Genomic DNA, 22,697 nt, shown 5'->3' with positions numbered 1-22,697 from the left:
CTAAGAATTTAGATGCTGTTGCTAATTTTGCTAATTGCAAATTTCCTTTTTTATTTTCTATCCACAGCTCATGTGCTTCACTAAGAAGAAAACTTGTCAAGATAATTGCCTTTAACTGTCCTACCTTGAAGAAGTATGTACAAAACTGGTCTTGAGAAGAAAGAGTAATTAGTATTTGAAGTAACTGCCAAAGACACATTGAGAAACATGTTTTTATGGACAATCTACAGAAGAAATAGAGACTAAAGTCCATTAAAAGGTTGTCCTTATTTAGTAAAAAGGCACAGCTGCTGAGAGAAGAAAAAGAATAAATAGTTGCAAAGAACATTTTTATACTTAAAGGAACAAACTGTGTGTCATGTAAACTTCTGAAATACTTTAGTGACATGTTTTGACTTCTCTCTAGCAAACTGATATGTCTGCAGTATTCAGAGTTTGGTCAGCCTTCTGTTAGACTCTGGGCTGTTCCTTGATCTGTAAGTCATGATTTTGCTGCTCTTTAATCAGCAGTTAAATTGTAGGGATCTAACAGCATTCAAGAAAATTTCAAGATTATTCTAAAATAATAAGGCTATTCAAAATAGCCATAGTATTCCAGCCACTTGTTCTAATTGTGTAATTCGAAGAGTTGAACTCCAGCAGTTAGGGTAGTCATACCCAGATGCAGCTGAGGAAAGTATGTTTTATACTAGGTGTAGGTGCCAAGAAAATCTGTTGTGGAGGGTTGATGCTGTACAAAGCTGTTTTTCTTCAGCAAACCATATGCTACTCGTTTCTAAATGTGCTACTATGGTGTATATGAGAGGATGCTCTCACTTACTCATACCTGTGAGGTATGCTAAATATATACCTAGCAGGAAATACTAATATTATTATGTGTTTGTTGCCAATCTTTACCTTGTTACTCTACACATTTATTTGTATGAATCAACTTTTCTGCATCAGAGATGAAATGACATGCTGTTTGGAGATTTTAGTTACTTTTGTCTATAAATGAGTTTCATTATCTTGGAACTATAACATAAAAAATGTCAGTACAATGTTATTTTGCTGAATGAGGTTTATAATTTATGATGATCTTTCGCAGTACCTGTCAGATTTTCTATTAGTGCATCCAACCACAAAGTAATATTTTCCAGCATTCTTTAGAATGCTATGTAGTCCTGGTGTTAAACTTTGGTAATTTGCATTAAAACTGTACAGATGAAAAGGTGTACCTGATTTGTTTCCCTTTTCTTAAAGGGTTCATTTGGTACTTTATGAAGTCTCATAGCTGTGCTTCCTTTCCTGCTTTCTTTCATAACACATTAATGTAGATACAGCTCGAGACCTTCCCTTTTACTCCCTGCCTATTCTTAAACAGCAAGAAAATACTCAACCTATTTAACACTTGTGTTTAAGGGCTTATAGTGTATCTTACAGACCATGTACACATTCTGATTGTATCTGGGGACAAATGAGCGTCCTTTTTGTACTGTTGTTCAGAATATGATGAAAAATACCTGTTCCCAAACCAAAATCATTAATGTCCTCTGAGGATCAAGTCTTTGGTATAGAGGAACACCTTAGTGTTTGTCCAGACCACAGCAAACAGCAATCTTGGCGAGAGTAGCTTGAACTTCTATTTGTACCAAGAGAAACCCAAAAAGGATTAAAATATTTTAAAAACTTAGACTTTTGGATTCTCCTGTGAAGGTGAACACTCAGCACATCAGTAGCAGGTATCTACTTTTTAAAATACCTTATTTAAATACTGTGTAGCAATTTGCGAGTGATCATCTGATTTACATTGTAATTTACTAGATTTTTCTAATTTTTTACAGATATCCAAGTTCCAGTCCTGGGTAAGTAAGTATTCTTAACACTTTAGCAGTAACTATTTTGCAGAAAAATTAAGCTGAAATTTACTCACATTTTTATCTGCGCTCCAAATTTTTTTTTAGGTTACTTCATTTAGATTACTTGATTATGGTGTAACATGTACATCTATATGCATAGTAAGATTCCTTATAAGCATTAGACTTACTCAGTTCATGAACTGAAAAAAGCTATCCCTGTCTTCAAATTTTTCATGTTCAATTTTCAGAAGCATTTTGTGCTTCTTTAGGCAGATTGATTTAAGTAGCCTGTATTAGAAATTAACTTTTTCTCAACGTCTGAACAAGGATGTAAGTGCCCAGAACAGTCTTCTAATGTAGTTATGATTGTATATTTGTGTGTGCATGTGCATAAGTGCACTAGTTTTAATTCAACTTTCTCCTTTAATTTGCAGCCTTCCAGTCTGGTGCTTTTCTTGACTCTTCATGACCTCGTGTCTTGAGCAGCCTAGCTGGATCTCCTGGTTCCTGTTTCTTCTTGTTTCAAAATTCTGCTTTCCCCCATTTTAAATCCCCTACCCTTTTATATTCATATACATACACTAGGCTTTTACTACTTGTTTTGGTCTTCACTGTTGTTTCTAAGACTTGGAATATCTCGGACGGAACCCAATCAAAGTGGCACCGTTCTGCTGGATTCCCTGCCACAGTGGAATAAGTTTCTCTCAGAATATCTCAGTCGTACTTTTGAGGTTTTAGGGACCTCATGATGGTCCTCATCTACGTTTCTGTTCTGCTACTTTGTCTTGCTGTAAGTAGACATTAGGAAGAAGTTAAGGCTGTATCTTTTGCTGCTTTACTTGTAAAAGTATTAACTTTTTTAAAGAAGCAAGAGAGCTTGCACATTGTGGGGGATAAGCAAAGTGAATGTGTTCTGGAGGTAAAAAAAAAAAAAAAAATGCTAAAGGCAAACAACCCCCCCCCAACAACATATCTCTTCAGACATGTTTAGATTCATGAGATGTTTGTTCTGCCCCTTTCTGTCCTTATTAGGAAATGCAGTTGCACGCTTCCAGGCTAAATGTAGTTCTTCCTTTTTTTCTTCTGTCAAGTGATCTCTGTATTTTGGTTTAATTTTGTATCATTTTGAGGAGTCTTTCTGTGCAAGTGCTCAGCTGTGAAATCCCTTACGTTCCACACCATAAGAGAATCAATGCTGAATAGAATGTGTCTTAGACTAATCTTAAATATTTTGTTTTCTTGTATAAAACGTTCCCCTAAAAATAATCTTTTGAAAATAAGTGGTTATGAACCTCTTCAGTTATCTGGTCACTCCTTTGCTGACTGATTCTGAAAAAATATTAAGCATATGTTATATTGTGATCTTCTCTGGCTCAGAGTGAGGCATTTGGAGGAAAAATACCAACTTTTAGTGTCTTCTGGTGTTCATGTTGCAGCGGTTGCAGATTTCAGTATGTGCAAGTTCAAAGTGACTGTACCCTCAAAGTTTTTTATTTCTTGCTATGACTGTGTTGTAGTGCAGCAAGGATTTAAAATCGTAGTTTAACTGTCAATTCAGCTACAAAACAGGAGCATATTAATGTAGTACATTACAGAAACATTTAAATGTAAAGCTATAATGTCTGAACTTCCGGTTATGTAAACCACTTCTTTGTATCATTCTTCCTATGTGAATCCTTTTTGGGGCGAGTGGGCAAGTGGTTTTGGGGAAAAAATAAAATATGCTGAGATTTTTCTTATGCTAATTGAGTAAGGTTTGTCATGGTAATTTATAAGGACATGTCTGTTTCTGTGTATAAAATAAAATTGTAAAGCAGATTATGTAAAGTCTTGAAATTAAATATTATTTTAACTCAAAAAGTAGCATTTGCACCATATGTAAGTAGTGAGTTTGATTTCTGAGGTTTAGAATATGGGATTGAAGTTCTTATTATGTGGACTGCTGATATTTTCATGGGAATTCTCATCCGAGTAGACCACTCAGTGATTTTTATATTTCTTTGTATGTTTTGGTAACACAGACCTATCCAAATAAAACACTCTCTATGGTTGTTGGATTTAAAATATATATATTTTAAATAACCATGTAAGTTATAGCTCCTGAGATCTTTACAGTGCTGAAACTTAAAGTAGTTCCTTTAAGATAAATTGGGAATAATTGCAATTTTGTTCTTTTTTTTGTGTTTCAGGGAAATGAGGCAAGCTACCCTTTGGAAATGTGCTCCCACTGTAAGTTTAATTGCTATATTTTATTGTTAGAGAGGTTGATCCTACTTGAAGATCAATATGTACAACTTTAATGTATGAATTCACTGAATTTGCTGCTTGAAAAATTAAGCAGTTTATATACTAATCAAAAGAGTAAAATTAAAAGGTGAAAGATTACCTTTGGAAAAAATATAGCTTTTGCTGTTAGATTGTAAAATCAAAAATCAGTCCGACTTTTGAGAAAATATTTAGAAGTCATTTTAAAAATTTTTCTATTAGAATATGAAACAAACTTATCGTTTTGATGTTTGTGCAGTGAAGTGTTATAACTGGTAGTTAACTGGTGAGGTTTTTTCATTGGTCATAGTGCCAGTTCCTCAGAGATGTGGAACAGCTTGTAGCGCAGTATGTGCTATGTTAGGAAGGAAGTATATTGTCTAAGCTGTCTTTGCACCCTCAAAGGAAAGGGAGGTTGAGGCTAAAAGAATATTTTTTTTCCTGTGTGTTTCTTTAGCCAGACGTTTAGGTGAGAAGCCACTTGGTTGTGTTTGCTTTTGGCCATTAGCCTCATGAGGCTAGTCTACCCTGTAAAAAAAGCTGACCAAAGAAATGGTTGTCTTGCGATGTCCCCACGTGGTGTTATGCTAAATGTACTTATTTTTAACTGCTCCTTTCCTTGAATTATTTTTTTCTCAGCACTAAATCATGTGTAGACCTGTGTATGTATGTATGGACTGCTTGATAAAATTCCTCATCTTCAGTGAATCAGATCTTGCTTTTCAAACAGGATAATAAATTATTCGGGGGGGGGACTGTTTTCTAGATTGCTTTCACAATGCTAGTTAGAACTGAACTCCAGCTCTCATAAGGCAAAACGGTAATATAAACAATTACGGAGGAATCTTCTTCTAAAAGGTTTTCTGAGAAATGAGGCTTTAGCTAATAATTTGCAAGTCCTCTATGCCTAATACACATGTCCACATTAATTAGAATTTGGGTCACCAGTGTGTAAATACTCAAGAATCTTATCCAGAGCACTGCATTGCTGTGTTATGCTCTTGGTGTATGTTTTGTTAAACGTGGATATGTAGGTAGAAGTTTCATATTTGATGAAGACTTCAGTAGTCTTTTCCTGAATCATGCATATCAGTCTTAGGTTACTGCTCCACTGGTCAGTTTTTCCTTGGGGACAAACTGGCTTCTGAAGATCTATTTTTTATTTTTTTTTTTTTAAACTAGGTATGTATTTGGCAGAGTTGCAAGCAGTGTGTTGCCATCCCTAACGTTTGATTCTTGTACAAGCTATATTTGTTGATAGCAACTGCTAATCTAAAGGTTTATTACTGAACTTGTTTGCCCCCTTTTATTGCAGAGAAAGTTAAGATTTCCGCATTATGTTCTGTGGGTTAAACTGTATGTTGAGGATATCATAGTGCAAATCTGAGGTTTCACATGATTAAAGCATTTTCTGCTTTGATGGCCCTTCTCACAGCAGAGAGTCAGCTGCTTCTCTGGGCAACGTTACTGCATGTGGTAAGGAAGAAGTAGTTATCACAGATGCCCCTTTGCTTGTTGTGCCTAATCATTGCAGTGATTGCAAGGCACTTCAACATTCTGCATGCCTGAATATCCTGAAAGAGCTGTGGGTTTTGGGGTCACAGATATGTACAGTAGCATGTGTAAATAAGTGTACTAGGTAGGTATTCACCTTGTTCTTCCAATATTAAATGTTCATGCTGCTTCCAAGTGGTTGCCACTGACAGGACAAAAGCTTTTCAGGGCAAGACTAGACAATGTTTTTGAAGGTAATTTCATAAGGATTTTGAATGTTTAGACTTCTGGGAGACTGTCAGTTAGCAATTATGTGTTTATGCTGTCTGCATGGTGGCATTGGGTCATAATGTTTGGCTGGTGCTACAGTTGCTATTTTGGCATCTTGTTTTATAAGAATAATTTTGTTTTTAAGTTGGCAGTTACTGGAAGCAAGTTCAGGACACTGTGCAGAGTATGCATGCCATTAAATAGTCAAGAATATTATTTTTATTCTTCATTTTAGAAGATTAGTTCTTTTCAGTGGGTAAATTAGCATTGCTGGATTTCTTAAAACAGTATGGTTTTGTTTCTCAACTGTGCTGTGTCAGAAATTACTGAAAATCTAGTGCTGTTTTTCATGGTGAAAATTTTATGTCAGCCAAGCTATGTCAAATTTTACATAAGAAAAATTTACCATAGCAAAAAGCTGTGAAGAAAACTATTATAGAATATAGTAAACAATATTTTACAGTACAAAAAAGTTTATAGTATGATATTTTATAGTATGATTTGTTTTCAGGATGAGACTAGTATCTCTTTTCTAACTTGGGAAATTGTAATTGACACATCTGAAGTCATGAAAAGGATTAGGCCAGCTGTGTGTAAGCATATACAAGACAAGTGGTTGAATGTGTTCTCAAGGGCGTCATCTTCTTGAAATCTGATCTCCAAGACTGAAATGGCTGTCTTGGTTGCTACTCTGAAACATTATATTAGTGAATCAGACAAGACTGTAGATAGAGGTGAGAGTGTTTGCTGAAGGTCTGTTTTGTTTTGATATCTCTGCAGTCCATTCTTACATGGGAAAAAATACCTTTTTTTAATCTGGAAACATTTAAAATAAATTTCAGAACATGTTTTATTTACAAAATCTACCTTAGCAATATTCTTGTTTATAGTGATCTCATATTTGAAAAATATGTGGAAACTAGGCTCTCTGTGACCATGCTCTGGTCTGTTTTTTGTTGGTTATAACTTTGAGCCAATACAGGTTTAAACATTTAGGTAAACAGATTTCGGAAGTGCCCAGCACCTCTTTGAGAGATGTACAGGTTTTTCTAAGGTTTGTACAATTTGCCGGATGCCTGTGTAGGTGTTGTGTACTGCTGCAGCAATGGATGTACAGTGCTTCTGAATACATAAGCAATTACCCTGCTAAAAATACCACTGAATGTAGTGGATTTCAGAGATCTGTATTTCTTAAAGCATTCTATACTTTCGACTGCCATGTTAATAGCAAACTAGCCACACACCTTTTTGTTGACTAGAAAAAGTATCATTAAAATAAATTTTCTTAAGTTACTTTTTTCAATGTAGAGCACGTTGCACCCCAGAAATTTGCTTTTAATGAAGCTGTTTGAGTTGACACTCAAATGCATTTTACAATACTCTTTGATCATCACTTATGTGAGTAATAGCTTGAGACAATTGTTTTAAAACATCATGGAGCATCTTCCACTGTTCTGTGTTGGGGGAAAGGAGTATTCAGTAATATGTATCAACATATTAGAGAGTGTCCAGCTGAAAGATAAAGCTACTGTACTAAAATGGGCGTTACAAAAAGCATTTGCATGTGCTTTCTTAAAAACATTGAGTTCTTGTAATTTAACCTGATTCATCACATTTTTACATGTATGCAGATGAAATCAAGATACAAAGCAGGTATTGTTGGCTCTACAATTTTAATACTTGGTTAGAAGAGGAATCTTGCAACAATACTGATAGTTCTTGAACCAAAAATCCTTAATACTGGATTAAAATAAAATTGGATTAAAACTGCTTAAAGAAAACTACCTTGTGTTAGTTACAAGGTGAATGAAATTCAAAATGGATTATGAAATAAACATCAAAAACTGGGTGCTTTAAAACAGTGAATAATTGGATGTTTCTACAGGGCTACCAGCAAAGCCTTTTAAAGAAAAACACATAATGGGTATTGTTTCTAGCCACTTTGTAAGTTTGTAAGCTCAGGCACCAGTGGCAAGCTGATGGGATATTTCTTGATTCTGCTGAAAAGCATAGGATGGGTAGAGCCTCTTGTCAGCTGGTAAGCAAAGCGCAAAAAAGGCTAACTTGTGTTTGAGGTTAGAGGAATGCTTGCTGTGGCCAGAGCTCAGGCAAGCCCAGTTGGCTGTGATGAGTCAGAGGCAAACTCTGCTCCGAATGATCTAAACAAAGTTTGATCCTCCTTATTTTACTCAGTGATGTTATCACCCTGTTTACACTGTTGTGGACTTGGACCGCCTGTGGATTTCCTTGTGTTTTCATGACTGTTCTGGTCTCCTGAGCTTGAATCTTGTAAAATCCTGTCTACTACTGCCACCACCAGTTCTGGCTCAGAAACCTTCACTGTATCTGAACTATCCTGTGCCTTGCATTTCCAGTATAGCTTCCGCATATTTGTGTGGGCACTAGGTTACCTGTAATTACAGAGCCTTCAGACAAGAAAGTAAGTAGTATTTTGTTCAGGCTCTGATAAATTAATTCAGTACCTTGTTCTTCAGTGATAGCTATGTGAAATATTAAGAACGTCAGTCTTGCTAAATACTGAAGAAAAAGGAGTCTTGTAAAAGGGGCACATCCATCAGATATGAGGACTGTTGTGCATTCACTGAGGAAATCTGGACAAAAAGTAAATAGGATATTTTTGAAATTTGCTGTTACACAATAAACATTTGCCATTTTCCTTTAAAAATTCAAAACAAATCAAAAAACAAACCCAAAAACCTATGTGGTTTTTAGGTAAGTTCAGTCCAGGTAGAGAGAATCAGCAGAAGTGTGATGACTGAACTAAAGGAAGATATATACAAAAATGATGTAAATTTAAAATAAGGATTATACTGTAATGCATTCATCCCTTATTTTGTGTTCTTATAATTTTATTTTTAAAAGCTATTGTATGAAGACAAAGATATTACTGAAATATGACTTTTTAAAAGTGTATAAACTGCTTAAATTTCAGCTTGTCGAAGGGGTTTTAAAGGTGGGTGAGGTGCTTGCAATGTATTAAAGGAATAAATGAAATTGTTCTGATATTAAGTTCTCATACAGTCAGTTATGAAACACTGATCTGCAAGTGTTGTTTTTATCCATATATGTTCACTATGAACAGAGGCTTTTATGCTTGTGAAGTATTAAAGGAAATTTTCCTATTCTAGTAATTACTTTGATTTTTTCATTATTTTCTCCAAGTACTCTCATCCATGGTGTGTATGTTGCCAGAAACACAGTAAAACATTGGATGAAATTGATAGTTGGTCAGCTTTTGTCAGAGATACTAATTTTTTCAGTACTCTTCTTTTTCTTCTTTTTTTTTTTTTTTTTTTTTTTTTTTTTCCTCCCTCAAGAGTAGAATCTGCCTTAGCTCTCCAATGCAGGCAAACCCTTTGCTTGAATGTTTCAAGGTTAGGAATGAGAAATTTGTAATACCCATTTCTAGTAGAAACTGCTGGTCAGCATCTGTACCTGGACTCTGTTGCAGGTGAACTGGAATTGATCATATGAGATGAAATTGGATGTGTATATGTGTGAAGAAAGACTAAAGTTTTAAAAGTATGAAGACTCTTTAATTTCATAATTAAGGCAGTTGTTGCTTTGCTACAGTTCAGCAAAACACAAAAAACATTCTTGAAATATTCTTATATGCCCCCTTGTCTACTTATAATCTGATTCTTGTCTTAATCATCCATAATATTGACCTTCTTGACTACAGTCTTTAAAAGAAAAAATAAATTAGTGCATTAGCTTCTCTTAAGCATTGCTGGTTTGTAAGTTTAAGTACCTGAGTAACTGCAAATGCAAGTGTAACATCACTCATTAACATTGTGTGCTGTGGATCAGTTTCTAAATGTCTCAGTAAGATGTTCTTTTTCGATTCACATTGGTAGGTCCTGCTAGAGATAATTAGCTTGAGATAAACTTTTGCCAGAAAGATATTTTATTTTAGCCGAGCTTGTGTGGAAGATCTTACCTCTCTGCTGGAGCAGACCAGTGTGATGGCAGTGTGGTCTTGTCTGTCTTTTGTTCCAGCTGTAATACTTTAACATGGTGTAGCAGTGTCTGATTGACTTGTATGTGTGATAATTGGCTCCACTTCATAGCACAGCGCTGACAGAACTCTGGGTATCACTTTCAGTCTTTGCTTATATATTTGTGAAGAAAAATATAATGGACTTCAGCTCTAAAACCAGGTAATGGACTGGAGTCATGAAATAAGGCTTTGCTTAACACTGCTGCTGGGTGCTAAGAAGGTGATGCTATCTCATGACTGCTGGTCTTTGGTCCTGGCTCAGGCATCTGTTTGTTTACATCCTGATTTGTAATCCTGTCATTGCTGTGTTCTGATACTTCTGGTTTTCTTAAGTGTAAGTTAGAAATGTTTCAAAACTTATAATTCATTAACTCATCAGTTTGTGTGGCAAGGGAGAAGAGATGCAGCTACTTGAATGCTTCTTCCATTTCTCTCCATTGTGATTTTGTGAACTTAGGAAACTATGAAGTATTTCAGGTTGCTTAGGAGGCTTTAATCTTTCAATTCTAGCCAGTGCTAGTTTTCCTATTAATATTGGAAGTGATACTTCACTGATCTGGTAAGAGGATGAAGGTGCGTTATATATACTGTGGGTAATACTTCCACTTTGCTGCTTAATTGTTTTAAACTGAAGCTATTTTTTAAAAAAATAAATAATGCATGTACCCTGTTATTGTTCTTGTTTTTTTCCAGTAGGAAATAGTTCTAATAGAACTTATTTCAGGGTTTCCCAGCATGAGTTCTAGGTGCAATTGCAAATTTCTGATTTGAAAAATAGATTATTTGTGAGGGATTTGTCTTAACAAAATAATGGCCAGGTACTTGAAAGATGTTAGGATTTCTGAGTCTGGGTAAGGAAGCAGGAGAGTTGTGGTTGGACCAGGACATAGTTTTAAACATTACTAATAGAAGTAGAGAGAGATTGATGTAATGGCTGGAAAAGTCCTTATTTCTATATTGCAATAATGTATATAAATTCATTTTACATTGGAAAATGTGTTTCCATATGTAGTATGAGCCAGGGTTAATGGTTTTGTGGTTTTTTTCAAACACTTGTGCTGTGAGGTTTGGGTTTTTTTTAGGATATTAACTCTTTCTATGTGAGTTGCAAGTCTGGAGTAGAGCTTGCAGTAAAAATGAGTTTTCCATGTTAACAGCTTGCCAAGGTGCTGGTTCTGCTTTAAACTGTAGTCAGTTTGATAACTTTAGGGTGGCAGGGCAGGGAATGAGGGTGGATAGTGCCTACCGTTTCAAAGACTGACTGACTCCATTTAGAGTTTTAAGATTTTGAGAAAAATGGAAACCAAGGAATTTCCGTGGACATAAGCAAGAGTTGACAAATACCGTCAGTGTATTGGTGAGAAGCATTTTATGCTGGTAGAACTCATAAGCAGTTATTTGGGTTAATTGCCAGTGGAGCTACGCTTTCTCATTCTCCTTTATTAGTCTTCATTTAGTCTTGTGATTATTTTTTTTACATTTAGCTTACCATACAGTGATACAGCTCCTTTCATGTGTTCCAGAGGGGTTTCTGTGTAGCTATACTTAGTGGACTCTTGATGCTGTGGTGCAGTGTCACGCTCTTAGGGGCATGCTTTCAATCATGTTGTAGGTTTCCATGTAAACTGGTGGGAAAAGGAATGTGTTCTTATTGTAGTTGAGACCCTAATTAATTAAAATGCCAAATGGCATCCTGGAAACTGAGGAAACTGCTTTAGGCCTGTAAGTGCTGTTTAGCCTTATTTTTGTAGCCCTAGAGGCAGAATCAGATCTGTCACGTGCTGGCACAGCAAAGGGAAGATTTTCCTGGGCATATTGACCCTTCTTTGACCTCTGCCTCTGTAGTCACAATCAGTTACCAAGACTGACTAACTGCAAAATGTCACAATTCATTATTCAGGCAAAATAAGTCTTGACAGAAAATCATCTTGTGCTTCTGGCATGCTGTCACCCTTTTGCTCTGAAATACTGCAATTGTGTGGGAATCTGGATTTGTGTCTGGTTACTTTTTTAGAGATGGACATCAAGAAATTTAAGTGGAAGTTTGTTACTGCTTTAGTAGAGAATCAGGTCTCTGAATTGGCTACAGTCTCCAAAGATAAATCTCTGCGTGCCAGCTGACCTTGGAAAGACTAAGTGCTGTTTGTTTTTATGCTGTACTTTTTATAAAAGCCTAAGAAGGTATTAACATGATGTAAAGTGGATCAGGTGACATGTACATGTATTGTAGAAGTTAAACAATTTCTGTTAAACAATTTCTGTTATTGCTGGAGCAAATGCACTGAATGAAGCGAAGAAGTGTTGAAGAAATTGTTCATGTTAGGAAAGAAATTGGTATGGGGAGTTTGAAAGCTTAGGCTCTGTAAGATAGGTTTGCTGTGGTTTGCTGGCCCCTTTCTGGGACTTCCTAAGAACTTCAGTTCTCCTTCATACCTAAACATGGTGAGTAATTAATGAACTTACTTTGGTCTTGTAAATCAAGCTGCTGATACGGAATTTTCAGGTCGTTGCAGGGAAAAATTTTCAAGCTTTTCAGCAGTAACAGAGCACAAGACTTCTTAGTGGTATTTATGGATTCACAGATTTAGTCTATTCCTGGCAAAATCAGAGGTGTAAAGTAGGGTACTAGGTATATACTTTAAGATCCTCTTTAAATTGGAAGAGGATATGTAAAGTAGTACTGTTGCAGAACCCAAATTGGCTTTAATTTCTGGGACAAAAAAAAAGTAGATGTATACAGGTGAGGGCTGGTATGTCTATTTCCTGTTTGAGATGGAGGGAAAAAAAATATCTTAGGATGTCTGGGTGGTGTTTTGAGTAGGTGAGTGACAACTGATCAACAGTGGGACTGTGTTAACCTGCTTAACTTGGCACATATCCCAGGAGACCCTTGTTTGTTGTGCTGAAGAAGCACTAGTTTTGCTAATATGTTTACTAATATAATTGTCTTTCTGACTTACTGTGTTAGTCTTGTGTAAATGTGATGCTAGCTCCTTCAAAGAAAACTTGGTCTCTTTAATTTCTTCATAACTGGTATTTGTAAGAGCTGTCTAAGAACTAGCTAAGCATCCTCAATCCTTAAAAGTGTTGTGTCAGCATATGGTATTCAGTGAGTCACAAGGCTAGCTGTATTATGGCTGGTGCAGGGAGGAAAAAAGGTAAGGTTTCTTTAAAATAAAATGAAAAGGCTTGTGTTTGTCCTCAGAATTTGACATTATTTTTATAATCTTGCATAAGAGGGTTTAGTAGTTGTAATAAAGTAGGATAAATTCTGGAAGGAAAGCAATGAAGTGCATTGTGTTTAGCTGGCAGAGGTTTTACTGAAGCATTTCTGAGAATAGGTGTGGGTGTGTTTTTTTTTTTTTTTCCTTTTAGTTGATGCTGATGAGATAAAACGACTAGGAAAGAGATTTAAGAAGCTTGATTTGGACAACTCTGGTTCTTTGAGCGTGGAAGAGTTCATGTCGTTACCTGAACTGCAACAGAACCCACTAGTACAGCGAGTAATAGATATATTTGACACAGATGGAAATGGAGAAGTGGACTTCAAAGGTAAGACAGTGTTTTGTGATGGGTGGTGGCATTTTTTTGGAATTCCCAAAGCCTTGGAGTTAAAATTATGTTTTAGCTGAGAAAGGAAAGGTAAACGAAATTTGGTAATCAAAATAAGGTTTTAATTCCTAATGAAACTGAGTGCCAGTAAAACCAGTTTCTCTGGTGCATTAGGGCAATGTACTCCTGAAAGAAATGCTTAAAAGAGCAGATTGTTAGTAATAGCTTTCCAGGTCATACCAGTTTAGGACTACTCATTAAGTATCTCTTGAAGTACACTAATTCAGACTCGTAATTGTAGTGCTATCTGAATTATATTCTTAGGCTGAAGAGACTGAAAAAAGTGGGGTAGATTGTCAAGTGGTGTGTCTGTGTATAAGTTCTATTTATCCAAATGTTATGAGATCTGTTTTTTGGAGCATTTTGAAAATTGATTTCTAAATTGTGAAAGTGGTCTGGTTTTATTCTGTTGGTACTTTCTTTACAGGATTCTTACGATCTTGGCTAGACACTTTAAGTGAAAAACAAAAGTTTTGATTTAGTACATTCCTCTAATATTTTAGACTTCTTTTAAATACTCATGATTGAAAAGGCCCGCAGATTAAAAATCTTCATTACTGGTTTGTTAAAAGAGTCTCTGACCCTTAGAAGTGATAATGTCTGTAACTTCTCTTGAAGCTAATGTTTATTTTTTCTTATTGCACATGACTAGAAAAGGTTAATTGTTTTTTCTTGAGTTTTAATTGGAGAAAGTTATTAAATCTCATTTATATTGACAGGCTGACATTTTAAACAAAATGTTAACATACAAAAGCTGCTAACCTTTATAAGACCCCTTAAATTTTTATGGGGAGAGCTACAGTGTAACTGGAATGTTGAGTTTTTGAGACTTTCTTGATATCAGTTTCCGAAGCACTAAATATTGTATGTAACTGTTCAAAATTCCCTTGTGAAAAACAAGCATAGATGAAAGATGATGGTATGTTGTATGTGACATTGAGCTGTGATTAATATATAATTACCAAGAGCTGTTCTTCTTGGGTGGAAAAAGTTGTCAAAAACAATTTTGTATAGTAAAATGATGATGCTGCAGTAAGTGGCAGTGAATTCTATTATTGTCATCTGGCCAAGTTTGATTAACTTTTATTTCTGTCTAAGAGGGAAGCTCAAAGTAAAAGTTTGAGACTGAGAGAGGATTGATTGAGACTGGACATAAGGAAGACATTCTTTTATGATGTGGGCAGTGAGGCGCTGGCCCAGGGTGCCCAGAGCAGCTGTGGCTGCCCCCTCCCTGGAAGGGTTCAAGGCCAGGTTGGACGGGGCTGGGGGCACCCTGGGCTGGGGGAAGGGGGCCCTGCCCGGGGCAGGGGGTGGCACTGGGGGGGCTTTAAGGTCCCTTCCAACCTAAACCAATCTGTGACACTATGAAAGGGGAAACTACTAGTGTGAGGAAACTTGTGTTCTTTTGTTGAAAGACCTAAACTTTTTTTTTAGATTAATCTTTAAGCATAATGGTGTAAAAACAAAAACAAAAAAAAAAAAAAAAAACAAACCACCACAAAAAAACAAACAAACAAACCCCCCCCCCCCAAAAAAAAAAAAAACCACCCCACGATAATCAAGTTATTAGTTAAATGTTTTGTTGATAAATCATATGAATTGTTGACTTAATTTCACAAACTGGTTGAAACTGTAGTAGGCCTTTTTACCTAATGCTATACTGCTATACCTCTGTACCCTTCCTATACCATAGTTTAGTTTGCAGCTTTGCACTGTTGTGATTTTTACCACCCAAAACTTGTAAAGTCTAGTTACGGGGTCATATCCTAGGGGTTTATTTTTCTGGCAAATCAAGAGTTTGCTCCTGGGATAATGACTTCGTTGTTAAACAGTATAAAATTTCTTTTCACCTTATTTCTTACAGAAAAATATGGTTTTAGGAATTTCTTTTAGAGCAGTTTTCAGTTTTAATGTAATTCTTGCTTTGAGTTGAGAAACTATTCTTGAGAGGATCTCTGTAATTAGAACTCTCACTGGAATGGCTTTAGTAGAAAGCTTGATGGGCTTTTATATCAGATTCTTGTGAAAGGCTAGCAACAAAATTACTTAAATACTGGCGTGAACAAGTCTGAGCGCAGTATTGCATTTGGAGTACTTCCCACTAAAGAATAAAGTGTCAAGGTATGTGGACACTTAGGCATGACAAGGTAGGCAATACTTTAAAAATTTGAGGGCAATTTGGATTCTTCTTACATTTTCTAAAAATCTCTGAATGTTCATTTCTTTGGGTTTAAAAACATGCGCTTTTAAAAATGTTTTTCTTACGTTCTTTAGAATTTATAGAAGGAGTCTCCCAGTTCAGTGTCAAAGGAGATAAGGAACAGAAGTTGAGGTGTAAGTACTTTGATTTTCCTTAACAAAAATATTTTGATCCTCAAAAATACATTTTTGTTAATGCTGAGAAATTGGTGATTCCAGATTCTTTGGGAAATCATTAAGGTAGGTTACAAGCTTTTTGTTCACATTGTCATTTGTGTGAAGAAGTTGCCAGTGCTCTTTTTGACAGGGAAGGTTTGAGGAGGTTGCATTATGAATATCTTCAGTTACTTCCTGCTTAAAAAAAAAAAAAAATGTAAGAATACTTAGTTCACAAGACTGCAGAGCAATATGCTTGGCTTTATGGGAGCATAAGAATAATATTAGGTTTTTTGCTACTGCAGTAGAACAGCACTAAATTCTTGCTTGTGAACTGCATCTTGAGAATACAACCCAAGCTTTTGGAGTAGGGGAAGGGATGGGTTCAGTCATGGGCGTAGCTTTCCATAACTAGGACTGAAGTGTTTAAAAATAAATTCAGTCTTAATGCCAAATTGTTTGCAGCAAAATAATGAGGTGGGATTTTAATTCCATCTGTTCCCTGGAATGGTGTAATTTTTTCTGCTTTCAAATGAACTACTACCTGGGTGCTTTGTGTGGTGGTGAAGACTTTCCAGTTCAGTGTTTATAAAGGTCTTTTACTGCTGGTCTAAAACGATTTCATTTTGATGACAATTCTAAAGTGAGCTTTTTAAAAATTTGGTAACAGCACCATTCATTGTATCGCTTCTGATGTTTTATGTTTTTCAGAATTAAATGGAAAGGCTGTTAGAAATCTCACTTAAAACGCAGTTTGTGCAGTATTGTGTCATCACTTATTGTTAATGCAAAGCACATGAATGTATATTGCTCTTTTCCAACTACGTGTGTTACTGAAAGTTTTACATAGGTGTATATTTTACTTCTGCAGTTGCTTTTCGCATTTACGATATGGACAAAGATGGTTATATCTCAAATGGAGAGCTCTTCCAGGTGCTGAAGATGATGGTTGGGAACAATCTCAAAGACACTCAATTACAGCAAATTGTAGATAAAACCATAATTAATGCAGATAAGGATGGTGATGGAAGAATATCCTTTGAAGAATTCTGTGCTGTAAGTAACCTTTAAAGAAAACTTTGATAACTTGGAATTTTAAAAAGGAAGAAAAATGGTAAGCAGTATAAAGGGTTAGATTATAAAAGCAGAGTGTTTCTTCTGATCTGGCAACAGTCACCCTTTGGCACAGCTTTATTATAAATGGTATCATTGTCTTGTGACTTCTAGTAGAGCAGCGTGTCTTACAGTGCATGAGCACATGATGAATTGTTTCTGTTAGGATGCAGGCTTTCCCACTGAATCTGGAGTGCCTGATGAAGAGGGTGTTTCATGCACAGTGATTTTTACAAAGAAATTTCTATGTAATTTCATGACATACTAAACACAAGACCAGTCCTAATTATTTTTATGTATAGACAAAACTGCTAGCCTGACATGAAGACATGTACTGGATTCCAGTCTCTATGCTGGTAGAAAATAGCAGCTTTAAAGATGAGTTGTGAGTGACTGGCTTGTTGTAGGAGGCTGGTTTTCCTTGTTTTCAGCAGTTTGATTAAAAAAAGAAACAGCACTTGGTTTAAATTTCTCTAGCTGCTTAACACAATACACTGAGTGAAAAAAATCAAAGCATGGTGGGCAGGCATGTACAGTCTGGGGAGGGGGAAAATATGCTTCAAACCATCTGAAAGCTGTAAAACCAGAGTATGTCATTGTGACACTTTTTTGAAAGAGATCTGCTATCAGGGCTAGTTGGTGGAAGGGAGAGGTGTGTTCCACAGAGGTGAACTTTAGGTTAATCTCCCAATCTCTGAACTAGGTGTCTGCTCCAAATCACCCTTTAGAAAGGTTTATCTTTGCAGAAGGTGGAGAGCCTGTGGAGATTATCACCATCTGCAGAACACAGGGCAGGATTTGTGTCAGTTACAGGGAGAGTAACTCCAAGTGCTACTCTTGAAAAAGGACAAACAGTTCAAAGGTGCATTTTTTAAAACTTCGTATTTTACTACACAGAATGCTTGAATGTAGCACTTCAGACTTGAAAGGGTTGATTTTTTGCTCATATCATATATTTAATTAGCTGACAGATTTTACAATCTTTCTGTCCTTAAGGAAATGACACATAGAAACTTGAAAATGGCAATAATGAGTATTTCGAGATTAATTTTAAATGGTGTATTAATGAACATATACCTGGGTAGCACGGTTTGAGTCAGTAGGCACTCAACCATTGCTTTTGTTTCCTACTCTTTGAATTTACAACTTCAGTTCAAATATAACTTGATCATATCATGATCAATGAAAGTTCTAAAAAAGAAGGAAGAAAAAAAATCTGCCCTCTCCCAAACCATTAAAGCAAAAAGGTTCTGTTTTCTGCATATTTTTTTGTAGTGTTCAGTTATTTTTGTGGCATCAAGGTGAAAACTGTCATCTGTAAAGAACTCTTGAGTGAGCTGCAGCCCACAAACACCTAATTAGTGAAATACCTCTTAATTTCTTGCCCTGGGCTGTTGTCTTCTAGCCATCCACCCAAAATGATGTTGCCTTTTCTTTTGTTCTTGGGCTTCTGCCCAGACTTCCTGTTTTGTACTACTGTTTGATTTTCTTCCTCTTAATTCCATTTTTTTGTTGACCACCTGACAAGACATCTTTCATTCTTACAATCTCGTATCCTCTTGTTCCTTGCATTTTAACTTCTTTGAATTTTGTGCCATCTATCTACAAATACACCTTTTTGTTCATGGTATTTGGCCACACTATTTGGCCTCTGAATTTTATTTCCTCATTATAAAGTTCCTCTGACATCACATCTTTCCTTTTTCTGTGCGTGAATCATATGTCTTCTTTCTTGCATGCATGCAGTTTTGTCAGAAATCCTGCCGCCTTTCCTAAGGCCAATTGCCTCTCATGCAAAAATGCAGTTTTACAGGGTGTTTTAGAAGTAAAGTTAGCGTGTCACTTAACATGCAGAAACATAATACAAGATAGAATATGAGATGGGGAGGAAAGCCAAAATGGTGTAATTAACACTTTTTCAGACCCTTGTTTATGTAAATTGTATCAATATAATTACCTTGGGTAATACATAATGCATTCACGTATGTCGCAGTACTTATGAAATGTAAGTTAGTTTGGAGAGGGCAGGGAAGTTTTATAATTATGATGGACCTGAATGCATCTTCTGAATAAAGTGTTTGTTGTATCTTGCTAACTTTCAATTCTCCTCTATCTCTGAACATTTATTTTTCTCCCAGGTTGTAGGAGGCCTAGATATCCACAAAAAGATGGTCGTAGACGTGTGACTCTGTAGGGCACCACCCAACACTTTTGCTTTCTTCTCCATCTCTGAAGATCTGCTCAAGACGTCCAGCAATGCTCTCTGTGTATTTAAATTGAAGTATTTTACTCTGTGAAGCCACATTTTCCAACATGAGCCTCATGAAGCCAACTAAGTGTTGTTGAACTTTTATTCTCTCAATAACTCAGTGTAGCACTTTAAAGTCAGAAGGACAGCAAAGATGGAAAGAGCATATCAGTGTGGTGGAGAAAGGGAAGGGGTTGGCTTTTTAATTTATTTTTCTTCATCTTTTATAACAAGAAAATATCTATCTATATATATATATGTGTGTGTGTATTTATATATAGATATATATGTAGCTTTCTATATGTAGTAGCTAGGTGGGCTTTAATTTAATATACTTGATTCAGAAACAAAACTAGAATACAAAGTGCCAAGCAGAATATTAACAGTTCAATATATGGATATACATCCTTACTTTTATTTCACACAGTTTTATATATATAGTAGAAGAATTTAAAATTTAAACTGGGTGTTAGGTCAACTCTTTTCCTTTATCCTGTGACTGTTCAGACGTTTCTATATATTGACTGGCTGACAAAGCATTGCTTCTTATTAATTTACCTTAATTACATTTTTTGTAACACAGGAGACTAAGTTTATTTCTACCTGTTAATATATTACCAGGGACTGTGTCTCTTTGCTAAATAACTTAGTACAGTTCTACTTAATATGAGAATAGTTTAATGCTACTGCCAAGAACTAGCCCTTATGTGCATATAGTAACTGCAGAATGCTTTGATGGCTGCTAGATTTTGTCATCTAGGAACTGGGAGCAGTTACAGCTGTCCTGAAGTTAAGGCAAATCTGCTGTTCTGGATTAATTTTAGACACAGCTGTTCAAGGTGTTAGATGCATTCATGATTTTCTCTTGTGTTTAGCTTAATGAAATTTGGATCAACGTAACTGTGCAGGATTCCCATCTACTTACTTTATACAATACGTAGATTATAAAATGTTCTTGCCATTTAAATTGTTGTTTCAGCCATGATAGTAGTTTCCCCTCTGCATTTAAAGAATACTACAGGTAGCATAAAAAACTGGTAATATTTTATATATATATATATATATGTATATAGGATTCATACAGGGGGAAAATCTTGTTAACCTATGCCATAGAGGAGGAAAACTTCACACTATCTAAATTTATACCTCTTGCAGTTCTCCAGTCCTTTGCCTGGAGAATTTTTTCTTTTCTAGATTTGTCCATATCATAATTTGTAATGGATGGTAACTTGATATATTTGTGTGATATAAAAGTAGCAAGCCATGTTTTACAACTTTGTATCATCCCTTCCCTTTTCTGCAATGGTACTATTGGCTGGAAGAAAACATTTGCTAGATTTTTTAGGACAGTACATCTTTCCTGTATAGTAGTTTTTCTATTGAAAAAATTGTTTTATAATCAGCAGTGGAAAGTGCAGGTTGTCTGAACCTACTTCAGTCGAGCACCTGTCTGCCATAGCTGTTCCTTCAACTGAGTGCTGCACATCATGGGCTCTGTCTGTGAGAGAGAAATCCAGGTGCTTGGTGTCCTTGCATGATACGAAGTTTTGCATGTAGATCGATTTAAAATGTTCTTCTTGTTTACATAATTTGCATAATTTAAAAGTCAATGTTGCCAAACTTCGGTAAATGTTCATGTTCAAAAAGAAAAATCTCCACTACATGTAACTTTTCTTCCTCTGGATCAGTACGTGGTTTATAATCCCAGCCAGTGGTTGTATCTGTTCCAGTGTCAACTGCCATGTGCTCTGCTTCAAGGGGGAACTAGTCTTTTGTGAATTTTTTGTACGTAAGTATTTGTTACAAACATTTTAGCAAATGCTTTTGATTTCTCTTACTTGCTTGTGCATATCTTGGCTGGCATTATAGAAATTAGTGCTAATGTTATTTCCTTAAGGGGACTGAAAGGGGGAGGGATGAGGTTTTTTGGTTTGTGGTTTTTTTTTTTTTTTTAGTTTGTTTGGGGAAAAACGATTTATGTTGAATGTTTAGTTTTTCCTCTGCATGCTACATCATATGTTGTGGGAACTATAAGAACCTTCATAGTATACGAATACAAAATAAAATATTTGAACCTTGGCTGGGGTGCTTCAGTATCTACCTTGACCTTTTATGTTCAACTTAAAGCAGCTCTGCACCCTGGGCTCAAGAAACAAAAACTTCTTTTTCATGGTGTTTGTCCCCTCTTCTGTATAAAGATTTTATTGGAAAAGTGTTCAGGGTGCAGAGAATCCCATGAATACTTCAGGCTTTGTTTCTATGTTTCAGGACCCATTTATGTATTTTTTTTTCTTAAAGGCATATCTGGTTCTCTTTGCTAAATGTCCAAACTGGATAAAATATCTTGATTTAAATCTTCTGAAATTCAGAATGATCGTGGTAAGTGGAAGGCGGTTAAAAAAAAACCAACCAAAGCAAGATCCCTAACCTTAATGTAGATGGGGAATGAAAGGCAGCTTCTTTCTCAAGGGAAGGTCTAAGACCTGCGGTAAAAACAGTCCTCCCTGTAGCAGGTATGTCCTTTACAGAAGCTGTTCACTGTTGCTCTTGGTGCAGTTATCTGGGCCTTCTGCATGCTGCCCTCTCCCTTTCAACTGTTTTTGGTTGGTATTGGTATGTGCCTGCTTTAGGATAAAGATTAGATTACTTTTGTTCTTGCCTCACTCTTCCCCTCTTATCTTCCAAGCTACTAGAGTTAAATGACATAAGCAGCCACTGAACAGATAGGTGCATGGTTGTACCTTGAGCTGCTTGGAATGGACGCACTCCCCCTTGTATAGCTCAGACTGCTGCTGAGAGCTGCACCTTTAGGTACCTCAGCAAGTCTTAAATCTCTTACCAGCTGGAGGCTTGAATTAATTTGGTTGTAATAATCCTATACTACACCATGCTGCACTGGAAACATTTGGTGAAATGCTTACTCAATTAGCTAGTGTCTTTTATATTATCATTTCAGGTTTTATTTTTCTTTACAAACTGAAACTGAATTATTTTGCAATGGAATAGGTAGCGAGTTTGGCTGCCATGGGCAGGAGAAATCAGGGCTATGGCTGGTCTCTGCCATCTCTTCCCCCTACTCTGTTGCATGCATGCAGCATTTTAAGGAGATACAGCACTTAACAGTTGTTTGCAGCACACTGGCAAGTACTTCACCTGGAGGGTCTTTGCTTTACTAGGCTGCCCATACAGATCACTTGTGAGAGAATAAAAAAAAAGTAGAATCTAAATAGGTGCAGATTCTAGGCGTAAGTTCAAATATGCTACTTACCTCTTACCATTTTTGTGTGACACCTTGTTCCAACAGGAGCAGAGACTAATTGGGCAGTCTGGCCTTGAACACTGCATTCCAGCTGACTCCTTTTTCCAGGAAGATACTGATCCATGATGTGTGGTTATGAACACTCAACTAGGCTGATTCCTTTAGGCTCAAACCACTAAACATAAAGGCTTTCTGAAGCTCTGACAGCACTCTCTTAATTTC

The 22,697-nt window shown here is 36.1% G+C and overlaps 1 protein-coding gene across 7 annotated transcripts in view; it reads left to right on the top strand.

Moving 5' to 3' along the window:
* PPP3R1 (protein phosphatase 3 regulatory subunit B, alpha) overlaps positions 1 to 21,295 on the top strand; it is a 38,943-nt gene extending 17,648 nt beyond the window's left edge. For 2 of the 7 annotated variants that reach the window (XM_042796192.1, XM_042796193.1), the window contains exons 2-9: positions 68 to 1,721; positions 1,824 to 1,844; positions 2,273 to 2,628; positions 4,028 to 4,067; positions 13,264 to 13,440; positions 15,775 to 15,834; positions 16,727 to 16,911; positions 19,107 to 21,295. In XM_042796192.1, the coding sequence (XP_042652126.1) occupies positions 2,584 to 2,628; positions 4,028 to 4,067; positions 13,264 to 13,440; positions 15,775 to 15,834; positions 16,727 to 16,911; positions 19,107 to 19,154 (555 nt within the window). In that variant the 5' untranslated portion in view covers positions 68 to 1,721; positions 1,824 to 1,844; positions 2,273 to 2,583 and the 3' untranslated portion in view covers positions 19,155 to 21,295. Of the gene's footprint in view, positions 1 to 67; positions 1,722 to 1,823; positions 1,849 to 2,272; positions 2,629 to 4,027; positions 4,068 to 13,263; positions 13,441 to 15,774; positions 15,835 to 16,726; positions 16,912 to 19,106 lie in introns of all 7 variants that reach the window. The other 5 variants (XM_032993506.2, XM_042796194.1, XM_042796196.1 and 2 more) reach the window with 5 other exon arrangements.
* Positions 21,296 to 22,697: the final 1,402 nt, after the last annotated feature.

The sequence above is a fragment of the Tyto alba genome, unplaced genomic scaffold, assembly GCF_018691265.1.
Source record: "Tyto alba isolate M040663 unplaced genomic scaffold, T.alba_DEE_v4.0 Super-Scaffold_22, whole genome shotgun sequence".
Taxonomy (NCBI): domain Eukaryota; kingdom Metazoa; phylum Chordata; class Aves; order Strigiformes; family Tytonidae; genus Tyto; species Tyto alba.
The sequence above is the reverse complement of the archived record's forward strand: the minus strand, read 5'-3'. Positions and strand labels throughout refer to the sequence as shown.